Genomic DNA, 21093 nt, shown 5'->3' with positions numbered 1-21093 from the left:
TTTTTATTTCTCAATAACAATATTGTTCACAAACTCATTCTTTTATTTTGGGAAAAAAACCTTACATATTCCCGTTTCTTAGTATTTTTGTAGAAAATTTTCAATTTTTATAAGGGAATAATCATTTACATTATTTTAATTTTTTAATTACAATTGTTTTAATAAAATTCAAAGTTTATTTTTAAAAATAAATTAAACAAATGTTTATAAATTCTATTTGTCAATTACAAATTTTCATTCAAAATGAAATTTTTAGAAACTTAAGAAAAAAATTTTACTAAAATATTTTCCGTTACATTTTTACGAATTTCTTTAATTGTAAAATTATTCAAAAACATCAATAATTTTTTTTTAAAATAAATATTTAATTAGTATTATTTTTCCACAGGAATGAAGATTCGAAGATTCGGAGTGATCGATTTCTTTATGTTTATAATAATTAAAAATTAATGAAAATAATTGCATTATTGCGAAGAAATTTATAAAAATTAATTGTAAATAATTGAATTCCTATAGAATTCTTAATATTTTAATATTTTTTTTCTTAGAAAAATTTTGTTATTTACAAAGATAATTGGGATTTTAACAAGAATTTTTTTTTAATTTTAAACATAATTGAATTTTATTACTTTTGAAAATAATTAAATTTCTGGAATAAATTATTTGCAATATCTCCAAAATTGAATTATTTTAGTGTTTTCAACAAAAATTTTAATTCAAATTTTTAAATTCTATTATTTTTAAAATTGTTAATTTTATTTTAAAAATGAAGAAAATAGTTAAAACTTGCTAGTTTATAATTAATATATATATATAATGTCCTATTTATTAAAAAAAATTTATTATTATCTCAGAAAAATTTTGTTATTTACAAAGATAATTGGGATTTTAACAAGAATTTTTTTAATTTTAAACATAATTGAATTTTATTACTTTTGAAAATAATTAAATTTCTGGAATAAATTATTTGCAATTTCTCCAAAATTGAATTATTTTAGTGTTTTCAACAAAAATTTGAATTCAAAATTTTAAATGCTATTATTTTTAAAATTTTTAGTTTTATTTATAAAATGAAGAAAATAGTTAAAAGTTGCTAGTTTATTAATAATATATATATATATAATGTCCTATTTATTAAAAAAAAATTATTATTATTAGTGAAAAAGACGCAAGGTAAAACATTAATTTTGTTAATATACAATTATTTTTTAGAAATAATTACAACAAATAAAATACTCAACCTATGTATCAATGTTAAAAATGACTTTTCCAAATAGATAAGGCATAATCTTTAATATTTTTCAAGAGAAAATAGTTGCCTAATATGTTAAAATCTGCATTATAGATCATTATTAACGCCCTAAAGACATTCTTCTTTGGTTATCCCTACCACCACCACGTAACACTCTTCAGAATATCCATCTCTTCACTATAGTAAATTTCGATTTTTCTACGTACAACTGTAGTCATTTTGAATTTTGAGTCAGTTTCGTGATCAAGTGCCGACCCAGAAGGACGTTCCGCAAGGAAGAATAATTTAGAAGGTAAGAATAATAGAAATGTATATCCTTTCTTTCTACAAATTCTTTTTACTTTAATTTTATTCAATATTTCCTTTTCAGTTTAACATTTTTAAATATTGCAATTAATTTATTTTTATTCTATTCTATTTTTATTAAAAAAATACTAATATATGTTAATAGAAATATAGGGAATATTCAAAATTAAATTATTAAATATATTATATAATGTAAAATATTATGACTATAAAATATAATAATAATATAAAATATATAAACATAAAATATAAATAATACAAAAATTAAATAGATTACATATATATATATTTTTTTTTTATTAACACATGTTAGTCTTTTTTTAATGAAAATAGAATAGAAATAAATTAATTGCAAATTTTAAAAATGTTAAAATGATAGAGAAATATTAAATATATTAAATAAAAGTAATGTAAGCGAATTTGTGGAAAGAAAGAAAAGTAGCTATTATACATCAAATCAATACAATATATCTTAGTTATGTTAACATTTTTTCATGTATATATCTAAATTATGTTTACATTTTTTCAGCTATAAGAAAGAAATACGAAGAGAAAAAGTGAGTATATAAAAGAAAGAAATGAATAATTAAAATTCATGGAATTTATGTCTAAAAGCATATAATTTTTTAAAACTTATTCGGATTAAATTCTATTGATTTCCTTTTATTTATTTATTTGGGCAATTCTCTGGAACCTTTAACTTTTGACTTGAAAAAAAAAAATTTACTAGCACATTAATAAAAATTTGTATATAAATTAAAATTAGCATTTAGAATTTATTTTTGCAGTTAAAAATGTAATATTTCGAAGGTCTCATCTATTTTTATTCTTTTTTAATAAGACGATTTTTTACAGGTTAAAATCTATTGTTTTCGATTGTTTTGGATTTAAATATTTTGGTTGTCTTTACTTTTTTATAATATTTATTATTTATTTTTCAATATTCTCTATTAGAGTTTTATTAAAATTAAATTAAATTGGTCAAATTTAAATATTTTAATAAAAATTAGTGAACTTAATTATTATTTATTTAATTAAATTTATCTTAATTGTAATATTTTTTCTAGATAACCTTAATAATTTCCTTCTCTGATGCAAGTTTTTCAAATTGTATTCTGCTTCTTATTCCCTTTTTTTTCTTCTTTTTTCCCTCATTTGTTCTGCTTTTTATTCTAAATTTCTTTCATTGACATCATTATTTTTAACTTTACGAATTACATATTTCTATTTTGAACTTTAAAAACAGAACGGTCAATAGTGAAGTTATCAATTTATCACACTGACAACCTTGAAATCCTAATTTATTGCGACAAAAAATTAGTTTTTTACGGTCCTGACAATTTCGGTCCTGACATTTTCACGTGTACCTCCTTGTATCTCGATAATTATTGAAAATTTTAAGGCGTGCTTTTACACACAAGTAAAAAATATAATTGTGCGAATGTGCGTACAGGTTTGATAAATTTTTATAGTTTTGTTTAATTGTGCCGAATCATTTACGGTCCTGACATAACCAGGTTCTCTGTCGAATTCAAGAACAATATTCTTCAATAATTTCAATATAAATTATTGCACATAAAAATTTCAACTGGCTACAGTTTTAGTAAGTTTTAAGCTTTCATTCTATGTATTGTTGAATTCATTTTATTAAAGCACTCTTGAAATATCTGCAAGTACGTTTGCAGTTACGGTCCTGACACGAAAATAAGGGAAATTTTTCGAAATTAAATATCTTTACTTTCCAAATGCGTATAATCTTCTAATTACTTTTAAAATAATCCTTAGATATTCATTTACATTTATGTATTCGTCGTTTTATTCTATGTTGATGTGCCAACTTATAAAATTAGTTTATGTTTCTGAAAGTACCTAAAGGGACTCTCGTGATTTGCTTACTTTTCCACATTAAAAAATATATATTAATTACTAAACATAATTTAATAATTTTTAAACTAACATATTTTAATATTATTAAACATTCTTTACATGGAACAATAATTCTTTTTATAAAACATTTGATATATCTTGAGTAATTGCATAATAAATATAAGACACCTAAATGTTAAAGGTTCCAGAGAATTGCCCATTTATTTATTTATTTAAGTCTAAGCCCTCAATCACAAGGATCATTAATGGGCAATACAAACAAAATAATAAACTATTAATTATAAAACACAATTATAATGTTGAATAATGAAACAAAAATAAAGTTTTTTAAAGTACGAAGTTTGAGATACAGTAAAATTATGGTGTGTCCGAATGTAAACATGTTAGTTGATTAACAATTACTGAAATCGCAGATGTGAAGATATCTATATCAATTGAAGAGTTTCTATAAAAAAATTAATAGTCTCTGTGACATTATACATAGGCGCATGAAAACTTGTATACGAAGAAGGTAGAACATTAAGAAAAGGTTGATAGTGTCTACTATTAAATCTCGGAATTTTAAAGTTTAAAAAAGATAACAATTCTGGACAGTCAATAGAGTTATTTATAAGATTAGTTATAAACTTGAACTTAGTAATACTACTACGTTGGTCAAGTGTAAGAACATTATGTTCTTTACAAAGTAAAGGATAATCAGAGCCTTGAGGAGGATAATTATTAGTTTTAAGTAAAGTACAATATTTAAGAAAACGTTTTTGAATTTTTTCTAAGAGAAGCAAATCTTTTTTAAAATGTGGTTCCCAAACGAGCCAAGCATATTCAATTTTACTTCTAACAAAAAGGTTGAATAAAATATTCAAAACTTTAATATTCTTTAAATTGCGAGTGTTTCTAAAAAGATTGCTTAAGGCCCTAGATGCAGAGCTGTAAACATCCAAAATATGATCATTAAAATTTAAATTATGTGAGAAAATTACCCCAAGGTCTCGAATTGATTGTTTGCGAGGTATTTTCGTCCCTTGAATTGTGTAGTCAGAAATTATTGGTGATAAATTTGATTTAAAATAAGATATAACACAACATTTAACCCTTTAACGCCCAGTGGTACATACGCTGTACCACAAATGCATTAAAGTCATCATAACTTTGAAACTAGTACATATTACTACAAATTTTAAATTCTTAGCTCTAGTAAAACTCTTCCAGCAGATAATTAAAAAAAACAAAAGTAAAAAAATAATAATAAATAATTAAAATAATAATAAATAAAAAAAGTGTCAAGATACATTTTCTCCTATGACGGACAAAAAAATTTTAAAAAATTAATCAGATTCGATTAAAACTTGTTACTTGGGGGTTTTTGGGGTCGCTGATTACGAATATGAAGTCAAAATTGCAAAATTCAAAATGGCGGATCCAATATGGCAGACGAAAAAATAAAAAATAATGGGATTTATATGAAACTTGTCACTCGGGGGTTCTTGGGGTCGCTGATTACGAATATGAAGTTAAAATTGCAAAATTCAAAATGGCGGATCCAATATGGCGGACAAAAAAAATAAAAATTAATGGGATTTATATGAAACTTGTCACTCGGGGGTTCTTGGGGTCGCTGATTACGAATATGAAGTGAAAATTGCAAAATTCAAAATGGCGGATCCAATATGGCGGACAAAAAAATAAAAATAATGGGATTTATATGAAACTTGTCACTCGGGTGTTTTTGGGGTCGCTGATTACGAATATGAAGTCAAAATTGCAAAATTTAATTTGGCGGATCCAATATGGAGGACAAAAAAATAATGGGAGATATATGAAACTTGTCACTCGGGGGTTTTTGGGGTCGCTTATTACGAATATGAAGTCAAAATTGCAAAATTCAAAATGGCGGATACAATATGAAAGACAAAAAAATAACAAATTAATGGGATTGACATTAAATTTGATGCTTTGAGTTTTTGGGGTTTCTGAGGTTAAAATGTTAAGAATCATAATGGTGGATTTAATAGAGCGAATTATGTTTAATAAAAGTAAGATATTTAATCCATTTGTGAAAGGAAACCTGGAACGCTTGACTCGAACGAAAAAGAACAAATGAAAATCAGCTGGCCAATCAATAAAAACAATTGACAACCCTGGAGCGCATGACTTGAATGAAATAGAACAAATGATAGTCAGCTGGTAACAATATTCAAGTAAATCCTATTTAATTTTTAATTCTCGTCCGCCATTTTGGATCCGCCATTTTAAATTTTGTAATTTTGACTTCATATTCGCAATCAGCGACCCCAAAAACCCCCGAGTAACAAGTTTCATATAAATCCCATTATTTTTTATTTTTTTTTATCAGCCATATTGGATCCGCCATTTTAAATTTTGCAATTTCGACTTCATATTCGTAATCAGCGACCCCAAAAACCCCCGAGTGACAAGTTTCATATAAGTCTTATTAATTTTTAATTTTTTCGTCCGCCATATTGGATCCGCCATTTTAAATTTTGCAATTTCGACTTCAGATTCGTAATCAGCGACCCCAAAAACCCCCGAGTGACAAGTTTCATATAAATCCCATTATTTTTTATTTTTTCGTCCGCCATATTGGATCCGCCATTTTGAATTTTGCAATTTTGACTTCAGATTCGTAATCAGCGACCCCAAAAACCATTATATACCAAGTGTGGTTGAAATCGAATCGGTGGAAATAATTCGGGCTTTAAAGGGTTAAGTGGATTAACTAAAATCTTATTGCATGTGCACCAATCTGACAAAGTGTCAAGATTTTTTTGCAAAAGTTCAACATCACTTAATGAACAAATCCTAGCAAAGATTTTAAAGTCATCAACTGTTTGTTTTCAATTTTTTTTTTTCCCAACATCGAGAGTTATTCCCAACGTTTGTTATTCCCAAAGTTTGTTGTTCCCAACATCGTGACGTCCACAACGTCATTAATATGAATTGTAAATAAAACTGTACCTAAAACAGACCCTTGTGGCACGCCCGACGTTGAGAGAAACGGCTTAGATGAAAATCCCTCACAACTTACGAAATTTGTTCTATTAGTTAAATAAGATTTTAGAGTTTTGATTAAGTTAGAAGGGATTTCCAGACGAGATAATTTGTCAAATAAAATAGAATGGTCAACTTTGTCAAACGCCTTAGAAAAGTCAGTGTAGATAACGTCAACTTGATTGTTATTTTCAAAAGAGTCATTAATAAATTGCGTAATTGAAATAAGATTTGTAACTGTAGATCTTTTTGCTACACCACCATGCTGAGCCGTTGACAATTGTGTTGACAATGCAGAAGTTATTTGTGAAGCAATGGATTTCTCAAAAATCTTAGCAAAATTAGTAATCACAGATATAGGACGATAATTGCAAACACTGTCAACCTTCCCTGATTTAAAAACAGGAACAACTTTTGTTGTTTTCCAACAATCAGGGAAATAACCAGTTTTTAGAATATTGTTAAATATAGTACATAAAGAATCACAACTAAAGGGACGACAATCCTTTAATAAAAACGCAGGAATATCATCAACCCCAGATGTAAAAGTAGATTTCAAAGACTTAATAGCACTATTAACATTTGCGGGAGATAATTGAAAATCAATGGAAGATGATGTGGATGAAAGTACAAAGGGATTAGGGTTCACGTGTGAAACAAGATCCAAATGGTACACAGAGGAAAAAAGATCAGCAAAACCATCAACAACTTCTTGAAAACCATTGAGATTTTTATAATTTAATTTCATTATCTCGGGTATACGAGATTTATGTTTGTTATTTTTCATTGGTTTCCAAAATTGCTTAGGACTTGAGAATATTTGATTCTCAAGGGTTGTTTGATGCTTAATGAAAGCTGTGTGAATTTTACTTTTTAAATTTAAACTAAAAGAATGTAACTGCAATTTTAAATAGTCACAATGATTTTGACTATAACGTCTTAACAAGGTCCGTTTTAATTTTATATCACTTATAATATCCCCTGTGAACCATGGAGGATATTGTCTCTTACGAGTTTTTGAATTTGGATCGAAAGTAGGGACATGTTTATGTATTAAGTCCTTGAAAATTTCAGTAATAAATTTCAGTAATTTTATAGAAAAAGTTCTTTATAGAAATTTATACTAAATGTGAAATTGATCTATTTTCAGTAGTTTATAAATCTTAAAATATTAAGTTTAAAAAAAATTTTCAAAAAATAAAAATTTTTTTTCTTTTTACTTTTAAGAAAGTTAAAAAAAATTATAAACAAATGAATTTTTTTTAACTTTAGACCCCATTTTTTATTTAAAAAAAAATCTTTTTACAGACATTATCTAAAGAGTACTGAAATGGAAAAGATTATATATGCATTAAACAAACCTAAATTTAAATATAATATAAAACACAGAATATTTTGAAATTCATTAAACATAGAAGGCGCATTTCGTAACTTTTTGGAAAATCTTTATATTAAAAAGTATAAATAAATTTCAGAAAAAAAAATCGAATCATAATTATTAAAAATGCAATTGAATTCCATGATTAATATAAGAAAATTCAATGTTACAGAAAATGAAAGTTTCAACAAATGAAGTCATTGACGCAATACAATTCTGGGACAAGACTGTGTAAGAATAAAATAAATTAAATAAAAATAAATAACGATCGCAATTCTCAATATAATTTAATTTAAATGATGTTTTCAGAGAATTAGTAGGCTTCGTTGGCAAAGTATTTCCCAGAATAGTATCAGGCAACACGGAATTACTAAAATTTTTCTTCTGCAATGACACAGGGAAAAAAATTCAATGTGTCATATGGAACAAGCAGGATATCGATGCTCTGGAAAGGAACATCGTTGAGAACACCGTAAATATTAATTTTAATATTTCTAAATAATATTAATACAGGGTTGCCACAGGTCAGGGAAATCAGGGTGAAGTCAAGGATTTTTATTAAAATTACTGGAAAAAATTAAATTTTTAGAATAAATAAGAAAATTCTCAATTTTTGTGTCTTTTTTTAAAAAACATTAATTTCAATTTTTAAAATTCGAACGTAATTATTTAAAAGAATTCAATTATCTTAATAAATATTAAACTTCTTTCCAGAAATTCAATTATATTCAAAAATGATTAAAAAATTCTCGTCAACATTTTAATTATCTTTATAAATAGCAAAAATTCATTGTAAAATTCTATTATTTTCATAAATAACGATAATCATCACAAGAATTCAATTATTTTCAAAATTAATAAAATTCTTCTCAGAAATTCAATTATTTTTAAAGAGTTTAAAAAAAATTATTCACATTTAAATTACTTATTTTTTATAAATGAAAATAGCAAAATTCTTCGACAAAATTCAATTACTTTTATAAATAATAGTATTCGTCACAAAAATTCAATTATTTTTAAAAGTAATAAAATTCAATTATTCTCAAAAATTTTTATCAAATTCATGTCAAAATATCAATTATTTAAAAAAATTTTATTAATTCAACACACCTGTCTTGAAGGAAAAAAAAGTTCGTCCCCGATGACTAAAAATAATAGTGGTATATTATGAATCTTTGGACCTTAAATAAACAGAATTTGTTTGATAGAAAATCGTATCTGATCCTCCTGCACTATTTTTTATGGGTTGAATGTTCATTTAATTCATTATAAAAAACGCTTTATTATGATATGAAATTTAATTCAACATTAATGTTTTCAATATTTTTATTAGTAACTCATAATTGTTTGCTTAAATATTTAAGAGATTTTACCCTTAAAGTACAGACTTCAAAAACTTATGTTCTATACATATATACATGTTCGATTTGTACCCTGCATTACTTTGATACTTTCTATCTTTGTCTCAAATTGATGAAATTTCGTCAATTTTTTAATCTATAGGAAATGACATAGACATGTTATAAGAATAAAACGCATTTGAACAAAATATCGGGGCGATCTGTACTCAGTGTGTACTTTAAGGGTTAATTATTATTAAAAAAGAAAGTATTATTTAATGTGGGTTAGAAAAAATCGGCAACGTCAAGCCAAAGTTTTCATTTAATTTTTCATTTGTTTTGACGTTTAAGAAAGGTTAATTATGAGCCTAGTTAGCCTTCAACCAGAAATCAAATTCTGCTAGGGCAAAGTCGGAAAATTTCTACACGGGTTTAAAAATGTCTAATTATCACAAGTTAAATCACGCGTGTAGTCATGATGAAAATAGAAAGAAAGTTTGTGCTTTATGCGGTAGAAAAATTGTGTATAAGGACGGTAATTTAAAGAGTTTTTTTATCACAGAAAATCAAGAGAATCTGATTAAATGTTTTGTAAACAAAAGTTTTTCTTTAAACAATTTAAAATTTCCATCGAGTATGTGCGTCAATTGTCGAAGAATATTATATGAACATAATAATGGTAACTCGAAGCGACCGTTTAAAAATATGCCGAATTTTGAGGAAAATGTTCGATTAGAAAAAGATCTTAGAAGCGCAATACGAAATACAATTGGCGATCTTCTATGTGATTGTATCATTTGTAAAACTGCGAAGTCGAAAAATCATTCTTCCATGAATACCAAGAAATCTTTAAAAGTAGGTGAAACTCTTAATTTATCTAACATTCCCAACAATCATCAGGATCTTCATGCACTAAAGTCATGTCAATCAACCGAAAAAAAATCAACTCTAATGGTCGTAGAAAAAGTTTGTTCTAAATGCGAGTCGAAAATAGGTAAAGGAATACGGCATTCTTGTAGCTCACGCACTGCTCGGCTAGAGGTATTAAAACGCAAGAATCTGGAAGAAAAGATACAATTGCTTCCAAAAAACCAAAAACAACAGGTTGCATCGTCAATACTGAAAGAAGATTTTGAAGCCGCATCTACTTCATCAAAAAGTTTCGAGGTTTGCACCGCTGGACGTAAGAGAAAATTGTTTGTGAAGAATAAAGAAAATTCAGTATTTTTTGATGAACAGTGTTTGGATAATTTTCAAAATCAGACAGGTATTTCTAATAAAGCAATGAAAAATTTTGGAAACTTTATACGGACAAAAGCTGGTCGAAAATCCTTGCCTAAAGGTTTTTCCAATCATCTGGTAAAAAGGACTTCATCCTTGAGCGATTACTATCAAACCGAAGAGCTGTTGTTTGACGTTGGAGAGGCACATGAAAAAACAAAGGAAAAGGATATAAGACCAGTTGTTTATGCTGATGCGGAGACATTAGTTGCAAAAATTATAGAAGATAGAGGTTTAATTGGTAATAATCACGTTATCAAAATTATGGCTGATGGTGGTCAAAACTTTCTAAAAATTTCTATGTCAATTTTTGAGACCTGTTCGATGGATTATAATGCTGAAAACGAAAACGAAAATTCAAATTCAACCAAGAAACGGAAGACTTATGCTGAAGGAGGTTCTCTTGGCGGTGAAATTAAAACGACAAGCGTCCGTAAGTTGATATTATTATGTATTGTTCCAGACGTGAAAGAAACATACGAAAATTTCGAAATTCTATTTAATTTAACTAAGATCAATAATATTTCATTCAAATTCGTTGCTGATTTCAAAGTTTTATTGATTGTGAACGGACAGCAAACAGCTACCGCAACTTACCCGTGTCCTTATTGTTTCATAACCTTGAAGAATCTGAAAGATAAGGAAGATTTGATCAATACCGAACAAAATTTTGCGCTAAAAACTTATGGGGATTTAAAAAAAGACTTTTTGAAATTCAAATCATTAGGTTCCGACAAAAAAAAGGCAAAATTATGTAACAGCACAGTCAATAAACCCCTTTTTGAAGAAAGTGACGATGTTTATGTGGTAGAGAAATGTGTTGTACCGGAATTGCACATATTGCAAGGTTTGGTGAACCATCTATTTTGGGATGGTTTGGTGCCAATTTTGGGTGAGGAAAAAGCTTTGTTGTGGCCCATGTCGATTAACTGTGTAGCAAAAAATTACCATGGTAAGATATTTGAAGGAAATGCTTGCAGAAATCTCCTGAAACATGCTGATTTATTGGAAAATCAAGAAATTTGCAAGCATGTTGGAGGTCCAATAGTTGTTGCCCCTTTCATATCAGCGTTCAAGGTCATCGATAAGATTGTTAAGAGTTGTTTCTCAATTAAAATAGTTGGTTCAAATGTAAGAGATTTAGTGATTGATTTGAAAAAAGCCTTAAGAGCTTTGGACAATGTTTCGGAAACATTGAAAGTACACGTTGCAGTAGGTCACATAGAACAAGGGCTAAATTTCTTGGAAAACAATGATGGGTTAGGATTGTGGTCTGAGCAAGCAGGCGAGTCAGTACACAGGGAGTTTAAAATTTACTGGTCGAGATATGAAATAAAAAATGTTAAAGATAAGTCGTATATCGAACGATTAAAAAAAGCTGTTGTTGATTTTTCGTCAAAACATGTGTAATTTGAATTTGGTTACATTATGTACACTATTGTAGTTTTAAGCTGTTGAATATTAAATTATGTTTATGAAAGTTTAAATAGTAAATTATTATTCCTTTGCCCATCTTAATATTTGTAAGAAACGTTGACTCATCAAAAAATAATTTTTTTATTGTAATGAATTAAATGAACATTCAACCCATGAAAAATAGTACAGGAGGATCACATACGATTTTCTAACAATCAAATTCTGTTTATTTAAGGCCCAAAGATTCATAATATACCACTATTATTTTTAGTCATCGGGGACGAACTTTTTTTTCTTTCAAGACAGGTGTGTCAATGATTTTTCAATATTCTACTATTTTAATAAAGTTTCCCAAAAGAATTCAATTATTAAACAACAATTTTGACAATATTTAAAACAAACATTCAAATCAATTATTTTTCAACCAAATAAAAATTTCACAGATATTGAATTATTAAAAATAGAATTTGCATACATTTTTTTTAAAATAATTGTTTGAAACCTTTTTTATAAAATTCTTCCTAATAATTTATTTATTTTCTTAAATAATAAAATTCATTGGAGAATTTTAATTATTTTTAATAAAATTTCAATCGAATTTCTTAAAAACTGTAATTCTTTTTAAAATGTTATTAAAATTCTTCAAAAAAATTCAATTATTTAAAAATTTTTGTTGATAAAATTATGTATAAGGATTCAATTTTAAGAAACATTTAATTATTCAATAAATTATTTATTTTTGTATTTAAATAATTAAATTTTGTTAGAATTTCTTAATAAAAAATAAAAATTGATTCAAAAATGGCTTTTAGTTCAGATTTTAGATAATATTGAATATTTAGAGACATTTAAACCTGAATTTTTAGAAATAATTGAATTTTGAAAAGGTTTTATTTTTAAAATTGGCAAAATTTTTATTTCTTTCAAAAATGTTCTCCAATTCAATGATTTTCAATATCTACTATTTTAATGAAATTTTCTAAAAAATACAATTATTTACAATAAATTTTATTAAAATAAATATTCAATTATTATTTACAATTTTTTAAAAAATTTCTTTGCAATAATTTAATTATTTTTATAAATAATAATACAATTTTTAAAAGGATTCAATTATTGTCTTAAATAAGAAAATTCTTTTTAGGAATTAAATTATTTTCATAAATAAATAGTGCTCATTGCAGAATTTTAATTATTTTTAATAAAATTTAAATCAAATTCCTTGAAAACAGTAATTATTCTTAAAATTGTTATTAAAATTCGTTGAAAGAATTCAATTATTTAAAAATTTGTTAATAGAATTATATATGACAATTCAATTTTAAGAAACATTTAATTATTCACTCAATTATCTATGTTTGTTTTTAAATAATTCAATTACCATTGAATTTTTTAGTAATAATTGATTTATGAATGAATTTTAGTTAAAGTTTTAGATAATAATTGGATTTTGGAGAAGTTACTAATAATTGCAATTTTTTAAAAATAATTGAAATTTGTTCAAGTTTTAAATTAAAATCTTTGAAAATTTGAATTTTTCATACTTTTAATTAAAAATTCTATAGAACTAATTTTATTTTCAAAAAGCTTAATTACAAATTTTTAAAATTATTTCATGTTTTTATTTTCTAATGTATATTTAATTTAAGAATTTCCGAATAATTAAAATTTCACGTATAATATAATTGTAAACAAGTGGATTTAAAAATTCTCAAAGAAGAAGTTTTTTAAAAAATATTATTAAAACCTGATTTAAAATAGAATTTTATTTTAAATTTTTAGAAATTGAATTGAAACAAGAGAAATAATTTTTAAAAAGTTACAGTAACAACATTCTTATATTAAAATATAAAATAATGATTTTATTACATGGTCATCTTTAACCCTTTAAAGCCCGAATTATTTCCACCGATTCGATTTCAACCACACTTGGTATATAATGGTTTTTGGGGTCGCTGATTACGAATCTGAAGTCAAAATTGCAAAATTCAAAATGGCGGATCCAATATGGCGGACGAAAAAATAAAAAATAATGGGATTTATATGAAACTTGTTACTCGGGGGTTTTTGGGGTCGCTGATTGCGAATATGAAGTCAAAATTACAAAATTTAAAATGGCGGATCCAAAATGGCGGACGAGAATTAAAAATTAAATAGGATTTACTTGAATATTGTTACCAGCTGACTATCATTTGTTCTATTTCATTCAAGTCATGCGCTCCAGGGTTGTCAATTGTTTTTATTGATTGGCCAGCTGATTTTCATTTGTTCTTTTTCGTTCGAGTCAAGCGTTCCAGGTTTCCTTTCACAAATGGATTAAATATCTTACTTTTATTAAACATAATTCGCTCTATTAAATCCACCATTATGATTCTTAACATTTTAACCTCAGAAACCCCAAAACTCAAAGCATCAAATTTAATGTCAATCCCATTAATTTGTTATTTTTTTGTCTTTCATATTGTATCCGCCATTTTGAATTTTGCAATTTTGACTTCATATTCGTAATAAGCGACCCCAAAAACCCCCGAGTGACAAGTTTCATATATCTCCCATTATTTTTTTGTCCTCCATATTGGATCCGCCAAATTAAATTTTGCAATTTTGACTTCATATTCGTAATCAGCGACCCCAAAAACACCCGAGTGACAAGTTTCATATAAATCCCATTATTTTTATTTTTTTGTCCGCCATATTGGATCCGCCATTTTGAATTTTGCAATTTTCACTTCATATTCGTAATCAGCGACCCCAAGAACCCCCGAGTGACAAGTTTCATATAAATCCCATTAATTTTTATTTTTTTTGTCCGCCATATTGGATCCGCCATTTTGAATTTTGCAATTTTAACTTCATATTCGTAATCAGCGACCCCAAGAACCCCCGAGTGACAAGTTTCATATAAATCCCATTATTTTTTATTTTTTCGTCCGCCATATTGGATCCGCCATTTTGAATTTTGCAATTTTGACTTCATATTCGTAATCAGCGACCCCAAAAACCCCCGAGTAACAAGTTTTAATCGAATCTGATTAATTTTTAAAAATTTTTTTGTCCGTCATAGGAGAAAATGTATCTTGACACTTTTTTATTTATTATTATTTTAATTATTTATTATTATTTTTTTACTTTTGTTTTTTTTAATTATCTGCTGGAAGAGTTTTACTAGAGCTAAGAATTTAAAATTTGTAGTAATATGTACTAGTTTCAAAGTTATGATGACTTTAATGCATTTGTGGTACAGCGTATGTACCACTGGGCGTTAAAGGGTTAATTACTAAAAAAACAGGAAAAAAAAAGAAACAGTAAAATAAGAGAGAGAAAAAAGAGTCTTCGACTCGGAGTGATCTATTTCTTCATGTTTTATAATAATATTCTTTTAAGTTATTGAATTTGAAAGTTTTGAAATATTTTTTCTTATGAAAAAATAATATCATGATTAAAAAAGAAATCAAGTTATTGATATTTTCGAATAATTTTACAATTAAAGAAATTCTTAAATAAATGTACCTAATAAAACTTTTTTTAGAGTATTTAATAATTTTTAGAGTGAATCAGAATATTCTTTAGGGTCAGGGAAAAAGCCAAAATTTTATCTGGAAATCAGGGAAAAGTCAGGGAAAAAAGAAAATTAGATTTTTGTAGCAACCCTGTAATAATGTAATATACCTAATACTTAACAATATTTTAATATAATATATAATAATATAATATAATAAAAATAATAATAACACAGGCCTGCAAAATGAAACTTTTTTTCGGTATAATGAATGCGACAAAGTGTTTCCGAAGGCAAATTTTGCCCTGAACACGAATCCGAGGTCCAAAATGGTCCATCACGTCAAGTTTTTGACGAAAATGGGGTTGAAACCCCTAAAACAGCGTTTTTGGCACTTTTTGAAAAATTGTGGGGCAAAATCCTGACGTGATAAAAATTTCGCTTTTATCAGAAATTAAAGCTTAATTCATGCCCTTTCAAATGAGCCCTCAGCCGATTAATATCCTTCAACCCTTAAAGCAGGGGGTGTGTTTTTGTCCAAGGGTGCAAAAACTTTAAAATACATATACAAAGAAAATTATTTAAGGTTTTTTTTAGGGGTAGCCGTGTACTTAAACCTATAGCTTCAAAATTTTTCTCCATTCACAACCCCTAAAAAATCCCTTAAATAATTTTTTTTGTACAGTATTTTAAAATTTTCGCACCCCTGGACAAAAACACACCCCCTGCTTTAAGGGTTGAAGGATATTAATCGGCTGAGGGCTCATTTAAAAGGGCATGAATTAAGCTTTAATTTCTGATAATAGCGAAATTTTTATCACGTCAGGATTTTGCCCCACAATTTTTCAAAAAGTGCCAAAAACGCTGTTTTTAGGGGTTTCAACCCCATTTTTTTCAAAAACTTGACGTGATGGAGCATTTTGGACCTCGGATTCGTGTTCAGGGCAAAATTTTCCTTCGGAAACACCTAGTCGCATTCATTATCCCGAAATGATGCAGGCCTGTGTAATAATATAATATTATTTTGAAATTATTAATATTAATTAAAATTTTAATTTCATTTGATTTAATTTAAATATATATGAATAAAAATTTATTCTTAGAAAAATAATTTAACTTTTTATCTTAAAAAAATAAATTTTTCAAGCATTGAGCATTATATAACAGTTATTAGGAAGATATTGTTTTTTAATATTTTAAAGTACGGTAATGTCACCTTAAGTGGACCGCCTAAGCTTTTTTTCTAAAAAATTCTTTATGACAGCAAATTGATCGGAGGTTTCTATTCCAAGCTTTAGTTTAGATCCCTAGATAAGTGTTTATACCATAATAGCTTTAATTTTTTTTTATTTGGGAAAAACAATTGACTTTAAAAAAGTAGCTCATTTTTAAGGAATGAAAAAAGTGTAACCTTGAGTGGACCACTCTTAAAAAATTGTGAAAGTTATTCTAAATTCTTTAATGTATTTAATATTTCTGAGATATTGAAACAAAATTTATGCTTATGCAGCTTCAGACCATGTTTATGTCGCAATGTTTACAAGCGAAACCATTTTCAATAATTTTGGCACATATCACATCAAAATCACAAAAAAATTAATAAAGAACATAAAACAGTTTCGAACTAATTTATTGTCAATTTATTTCCATAAAAATGGTAAACTGACATTAAAAATATAAAAAAATAGGCAGTCCACTTATGGTTATAAACTGTGGTCCACTCATGGTGACATGCAACTTTTTATGGCAGACACCAAAATTTTTTTTGAGTCAAAATTATCACTTAAATAAACTAAGACAATCAATTTCAATGTCCAAAGTAGTAGGAAAAAAATAAGTTACCTTTTAAAATTTAAATTTTACACTACTTTTACACTTCCGAATAACTATACTCATTGTAAGAGCGACTTCTTTTTTGGTTTGTGTTCTTAAAAATGCGTTACATCAAACAATAACGTATATGATTATTGCGGAACATAAATTGTTACGGTTTCTAGATGCGGTGTTGCTATTCGTTTTATTTATTTCACGTTTCCGCTGCCAGATAACTTAAAAACTCAGGTGGTCCACTCAAAGTGTCAGTCCACTCAATGTGACATTACCCTATGTAAAAATTGAAAGTTATTCAAATGTTTAAAAATTTTTAGAAATTGCATATTGATGGCGCATGTGCTAGAGTCCCGATAAAAGAAGGCTACAACAAAGGAAATGTCAATTTCGAATTACAGTTGTATTCTACAACTGTAGTAACTTCATTAGGTCCACGAGAATTGGAAGCAGTAGTGGCAGATGAAAACATTTTGGAGGTTGAGATGGATGATATAGTACACCATGAAAACGAAACAATAAGTAAATATAAAATTACTATTTGCAAATAAATTAATTAATTAATGTTAAAATAATTATTAGTTTTAATAAAACAGTGGAAACTATTTATGATTTTAAAAAGTCGTTTTCTGCTCTTTAAAATAGGAAAACAAATTGAATCGTGAATTTCGAAAAGGCTTCACTATGTAAATCGTAAGAATCCTTTTCATTGTCTTTTGTTATATAAACATGATACTTACGGTTTTTAGAGTTGAACCCGTTTCGAAATTCACAATTCAATGACTTAAAAAAATAATAAATTTTATTCTTATCTTTAAAGAGTAGTAGATATTGCAAATATAATTTAACATGTAAAACTTTTGATGAAGGAAATAAAAAAATTACGTTCTTCATTTTAAAAATAATAATTATTTAATTAATAGTTTAACAAAAGAAGTGCAGTTGATTTGAATTAAGAAATTTAAATATTATTGAATTCAAAATATTAGAAATCCTATTTAATGTATTTTTAATGAATATTTACAAATTTTTTCATTGAAAAAAAATATATAAATATAAAATATACATAATTTTTATATACATTTTATATATACATCTTAAATCCAATTGTTACGTTAAAGAGAAAAATAAAACGGTTTTCTTTGAAAATAAAGTTAAAATTATTTATCTTAAAATTATTTTTATACTAATAAAGTTTTGATTATATATTATTTTTATATTTTTAATTTCATTCTCTGATAAGTGAAAAAACTATTAATTGAAAAATAACTATTATTCGTTTCAATAATTTTTAGAATTATTTGCATACATTAAAAGCAAATTTGTTTATCAATCGATTGGTGGCAATCAAAACTTGGGAACATATGGATGTGGGTCCGTCACAGACGGAAATTTCAAATTGGAAGTAAGAATCGCATCTTTTCGGAACACAATGTCTTGTGAGAAAGGCGATCCAGTTAATATACTTGGACAAATCCGTTCACAAGGTAACATTATTATTTTTAAAGACATTAGAAATCATTTTGTTCATAATTATAACGATGATAAAATTCTATTTACTCTAACATTTTACAGAATTTAATTTATATATAGTCAACATTGAGTGATCGTTTCTTAATGTTTTATAATAATTAATAACTGAGTGATAAAATTATTATCTACAAGAATTTTTAATTAAAATTCTTCTTTAAATTAATTACTTTTTAATAATTTCTAATAAAGTTCTTTCAGAATTTTCAAACCCATTTCTTTACAATATTTAATTTGACGAAATTTCAATTATTTGTCAATTCTTCAATTAAATCTTTATTAGAAAATAAAAACGTAAAATAAAACAAAAAATCCAATAAAACTTTTTTCAAAATAATTAATTTCAAAATCAAATTATTTCTAAATATTCAAACTATATTGCTTTTACAACTTAATTATTATCTTAAATTTTAACTGAATTTCATTTTTATATAAATTTCTCTTAGAAAATTCTACTACAAATTAAATTATTTAAGTACAATTTGATTAAAATTATATTAAAAATAATTGAAATTCTGCGATAGTTTTATTATTTGAAAAAATAATCGAATTCATAAGAAGTATTTTATTAGTTTTTAATATATATATAATTTTCACGAAGAATATTATTACTCTTAAAAAGAATTGAACTTCTGCAATAATTTATATCCAAAAATCAATTTTTTTGTGTTTTTAACTAACATTCTTGTATATATATGCATTATTTTTAATAATTTTTAATAAGTTCTTTGAGAATTATCAAATTCCTTTATTCACTATTCAATTTTACGAAATTTCAATTATTCGTAAATTCTATAATTAAATATATATTAGAAAATAAAAACTTGAAATAATTTTTTAAAAAATCCACAATTAAACTTTCTTAAAAAAAAATTAATTCCACAGAATTGTTAGTTAAAACTATATAACATTCAGATTTTCAAAAATTTTAATTTAAAACTTTTTTAAAATCCAATTACACTCCAACGCCGGTTTAGTGGACATTTTGGTTCGTGACTTACGATTTTCTTTGTCCTGCCTTGTCAAAGGTATTGTTCGCTTTAACAGACAACTCCCCAGACAGTCCGCTAAACTAGCGTTGGAGTGTATTTCTAATACAATTACACATTATTCACATGAATAATTGAATTCCTGTAAAAAATTGTATTATTTACGAAAATAATTTAATCTATGTAAAAATTTTATTATTTATGAAAATAATTGAATTATTGAAAAGAAATTTATAAAAAATTCGTAAATTATTAAATTTCTGTAAAATTTTTATTATGTTAGGAAAATAATTAAAGGTTTGCGTAGAATTTTATTAAATTTTTATTAAATAATTGAATTCTTTTGGAAATTTTTTTTTAAATACTAAATATTAAAAATCATTGAATTGAGGAAAGTTTTTTAAATAATTAAAATTTTGACGATAATTTAGAAAAAATTTTGAACATAATTGAATTTCTGCGAAGAATATTCTTACTTTTGAAAATAATTGAATTTCTACAATCATTTGTAATTTCTCTAAAATTCTCCAAATTATATCATACAACTTAGGAGCTTTTCATCTTTTCTTAATCAAATTACAGACTTTACAGACTTTAAAAAAAACGGACATTTACGAACTTCCAGAAAATTTACGGACTTTTGCGGGATTTACGACCTAGTTCGAGCCCTGTATAGTAAAGTAAACTATATATAAAGTCATTCCTAATAACAATAACCTCTAACTTTTTTAGTGATATACAGGAGAAAAAATTTTCTAAAAAATTTTAGTTTTACATAATTATTTTGCCTTCGATTAATATGATGTAATGTATTTTTATAGGACCCAGGATATATCTTCAAGTGAACACAGAAAATGATGTACAAGTTGTACCTGAAACGGAACGATTGCCAGTGCGAGATTTGATGTTTGGTTACAGAGAATTGAAGCGAGTATGCGACAGACAAAATTCCAGGGAAGATCCAGAATAAAAAATATATGACTGAATTATCTCGTCATAACGTGAAAGCTTAAGATACATTTTTCTTTACAAATTTTTTTACAAATATATCTACAAAATTTATTTTTATTTAACTAATTAAAACAAAAAAATTTATAATGTGTTCATATAATATCAAAAATACCATCGAATAATATACATTATTGCTAGAGTAAAATATAATTTTCAATAATTTAATTTTTCTAAATGTATATATTGCTTCTTCATATAAGAAGTATTTTTATGTACCGTTAAAACAAAATAATGTTATTTATTTCATAGCAATAATGTTATTTGTTTGAAAGATAATTTGATATTCCACGTTGGTTGTCACTTTTTTAACAATTACGACAAATTTATAGAACATGACATGAAATATTATTTCTGATACAAAAATTATT

General features: G+C 25.8%; 1 protein-coding gene across 2 annotated transcripts; it reads left to right on the top strand.

Moving 5' to 3' along the window:
* The first annotated feature begins 1381 nt into the window (after positions 1-1381).
* LOC122508755 lies at positions 1382-20836 on the top strand. 2 transcript variants are annotated; one of them, XM_043622277.1, is made up of 7 exons: positions 1382-1544; positions 2088-2115; positions 8005-8063; positions 8142-8304; positions 17516-17717; positions 18491-18682; positions 20536-20836. In XM_043622277.1, exons 3-7 carry the CDS (start codon positions 8008-8010, stop codon positions 20682-20684), a joined length of 762 nt encoding a protein of 253 aa, XP_043478212.1. In that variant the 5' UTR covers positions 1382-1544; positions 2088-2115; positions 8005-8007; the 3' UTR covers positions 20685-20836. The 2 variants fall into 2 exon arrangements, with proteins under 2 accessions (XP_043478212.1, XP_043478211.1); XM_043622276.1 differs by lacking the exon at positions 1382-1544 and having other exon boundaries at positions 2019-2115.
* Positions 20837-21093: the final 257 nt, after the last annotated feature.

This window comes from Leptopilina heterotoma, unplaced genomic scaffold (genome assembly GCF_015476425.1).
Source record: "Leptopilina heterotoma isolate Lh14 unplaced genomic scaffold, ASM1547642v1 Lhet_569, whole genome shotgun sequence".
NCBI lineage: Eukaryota > Metazoa > Arthropoda > Insecta > Hymenoptera > Figitidae > Leptopilina > Leptopilina heterotoma.
The sequence above is the reverse complement of the archived record's forward strand: the minus strand, read 5'-3'. Positions and strand labels throughout refer to the sequence as shown.

Excerpts from the sequence above, each read along its gene's own strand:
- LOC122508755 (XM_043622276.1), top strand. The coding sequence starts at position 2,053 with ATGTATATATCTAAATTATGTTTACATTTTTTCAGCTATAAGAAAGAA. Across the intron at positions 8,305-17,515 it reads GGAACATCGTTGAGAACACC|AAATTGCATATTGATGGCGC; the intron begins GTAAATATTAAT and ends AAAAATTTTTAG. Across the intron at positions 17,718-18,490 it reads CCATGAAAACGAAACAATAA|AATTATTTGCATACATTAAA; the intron begins GTAAATATAAAA and ends AATAATTTTTAG.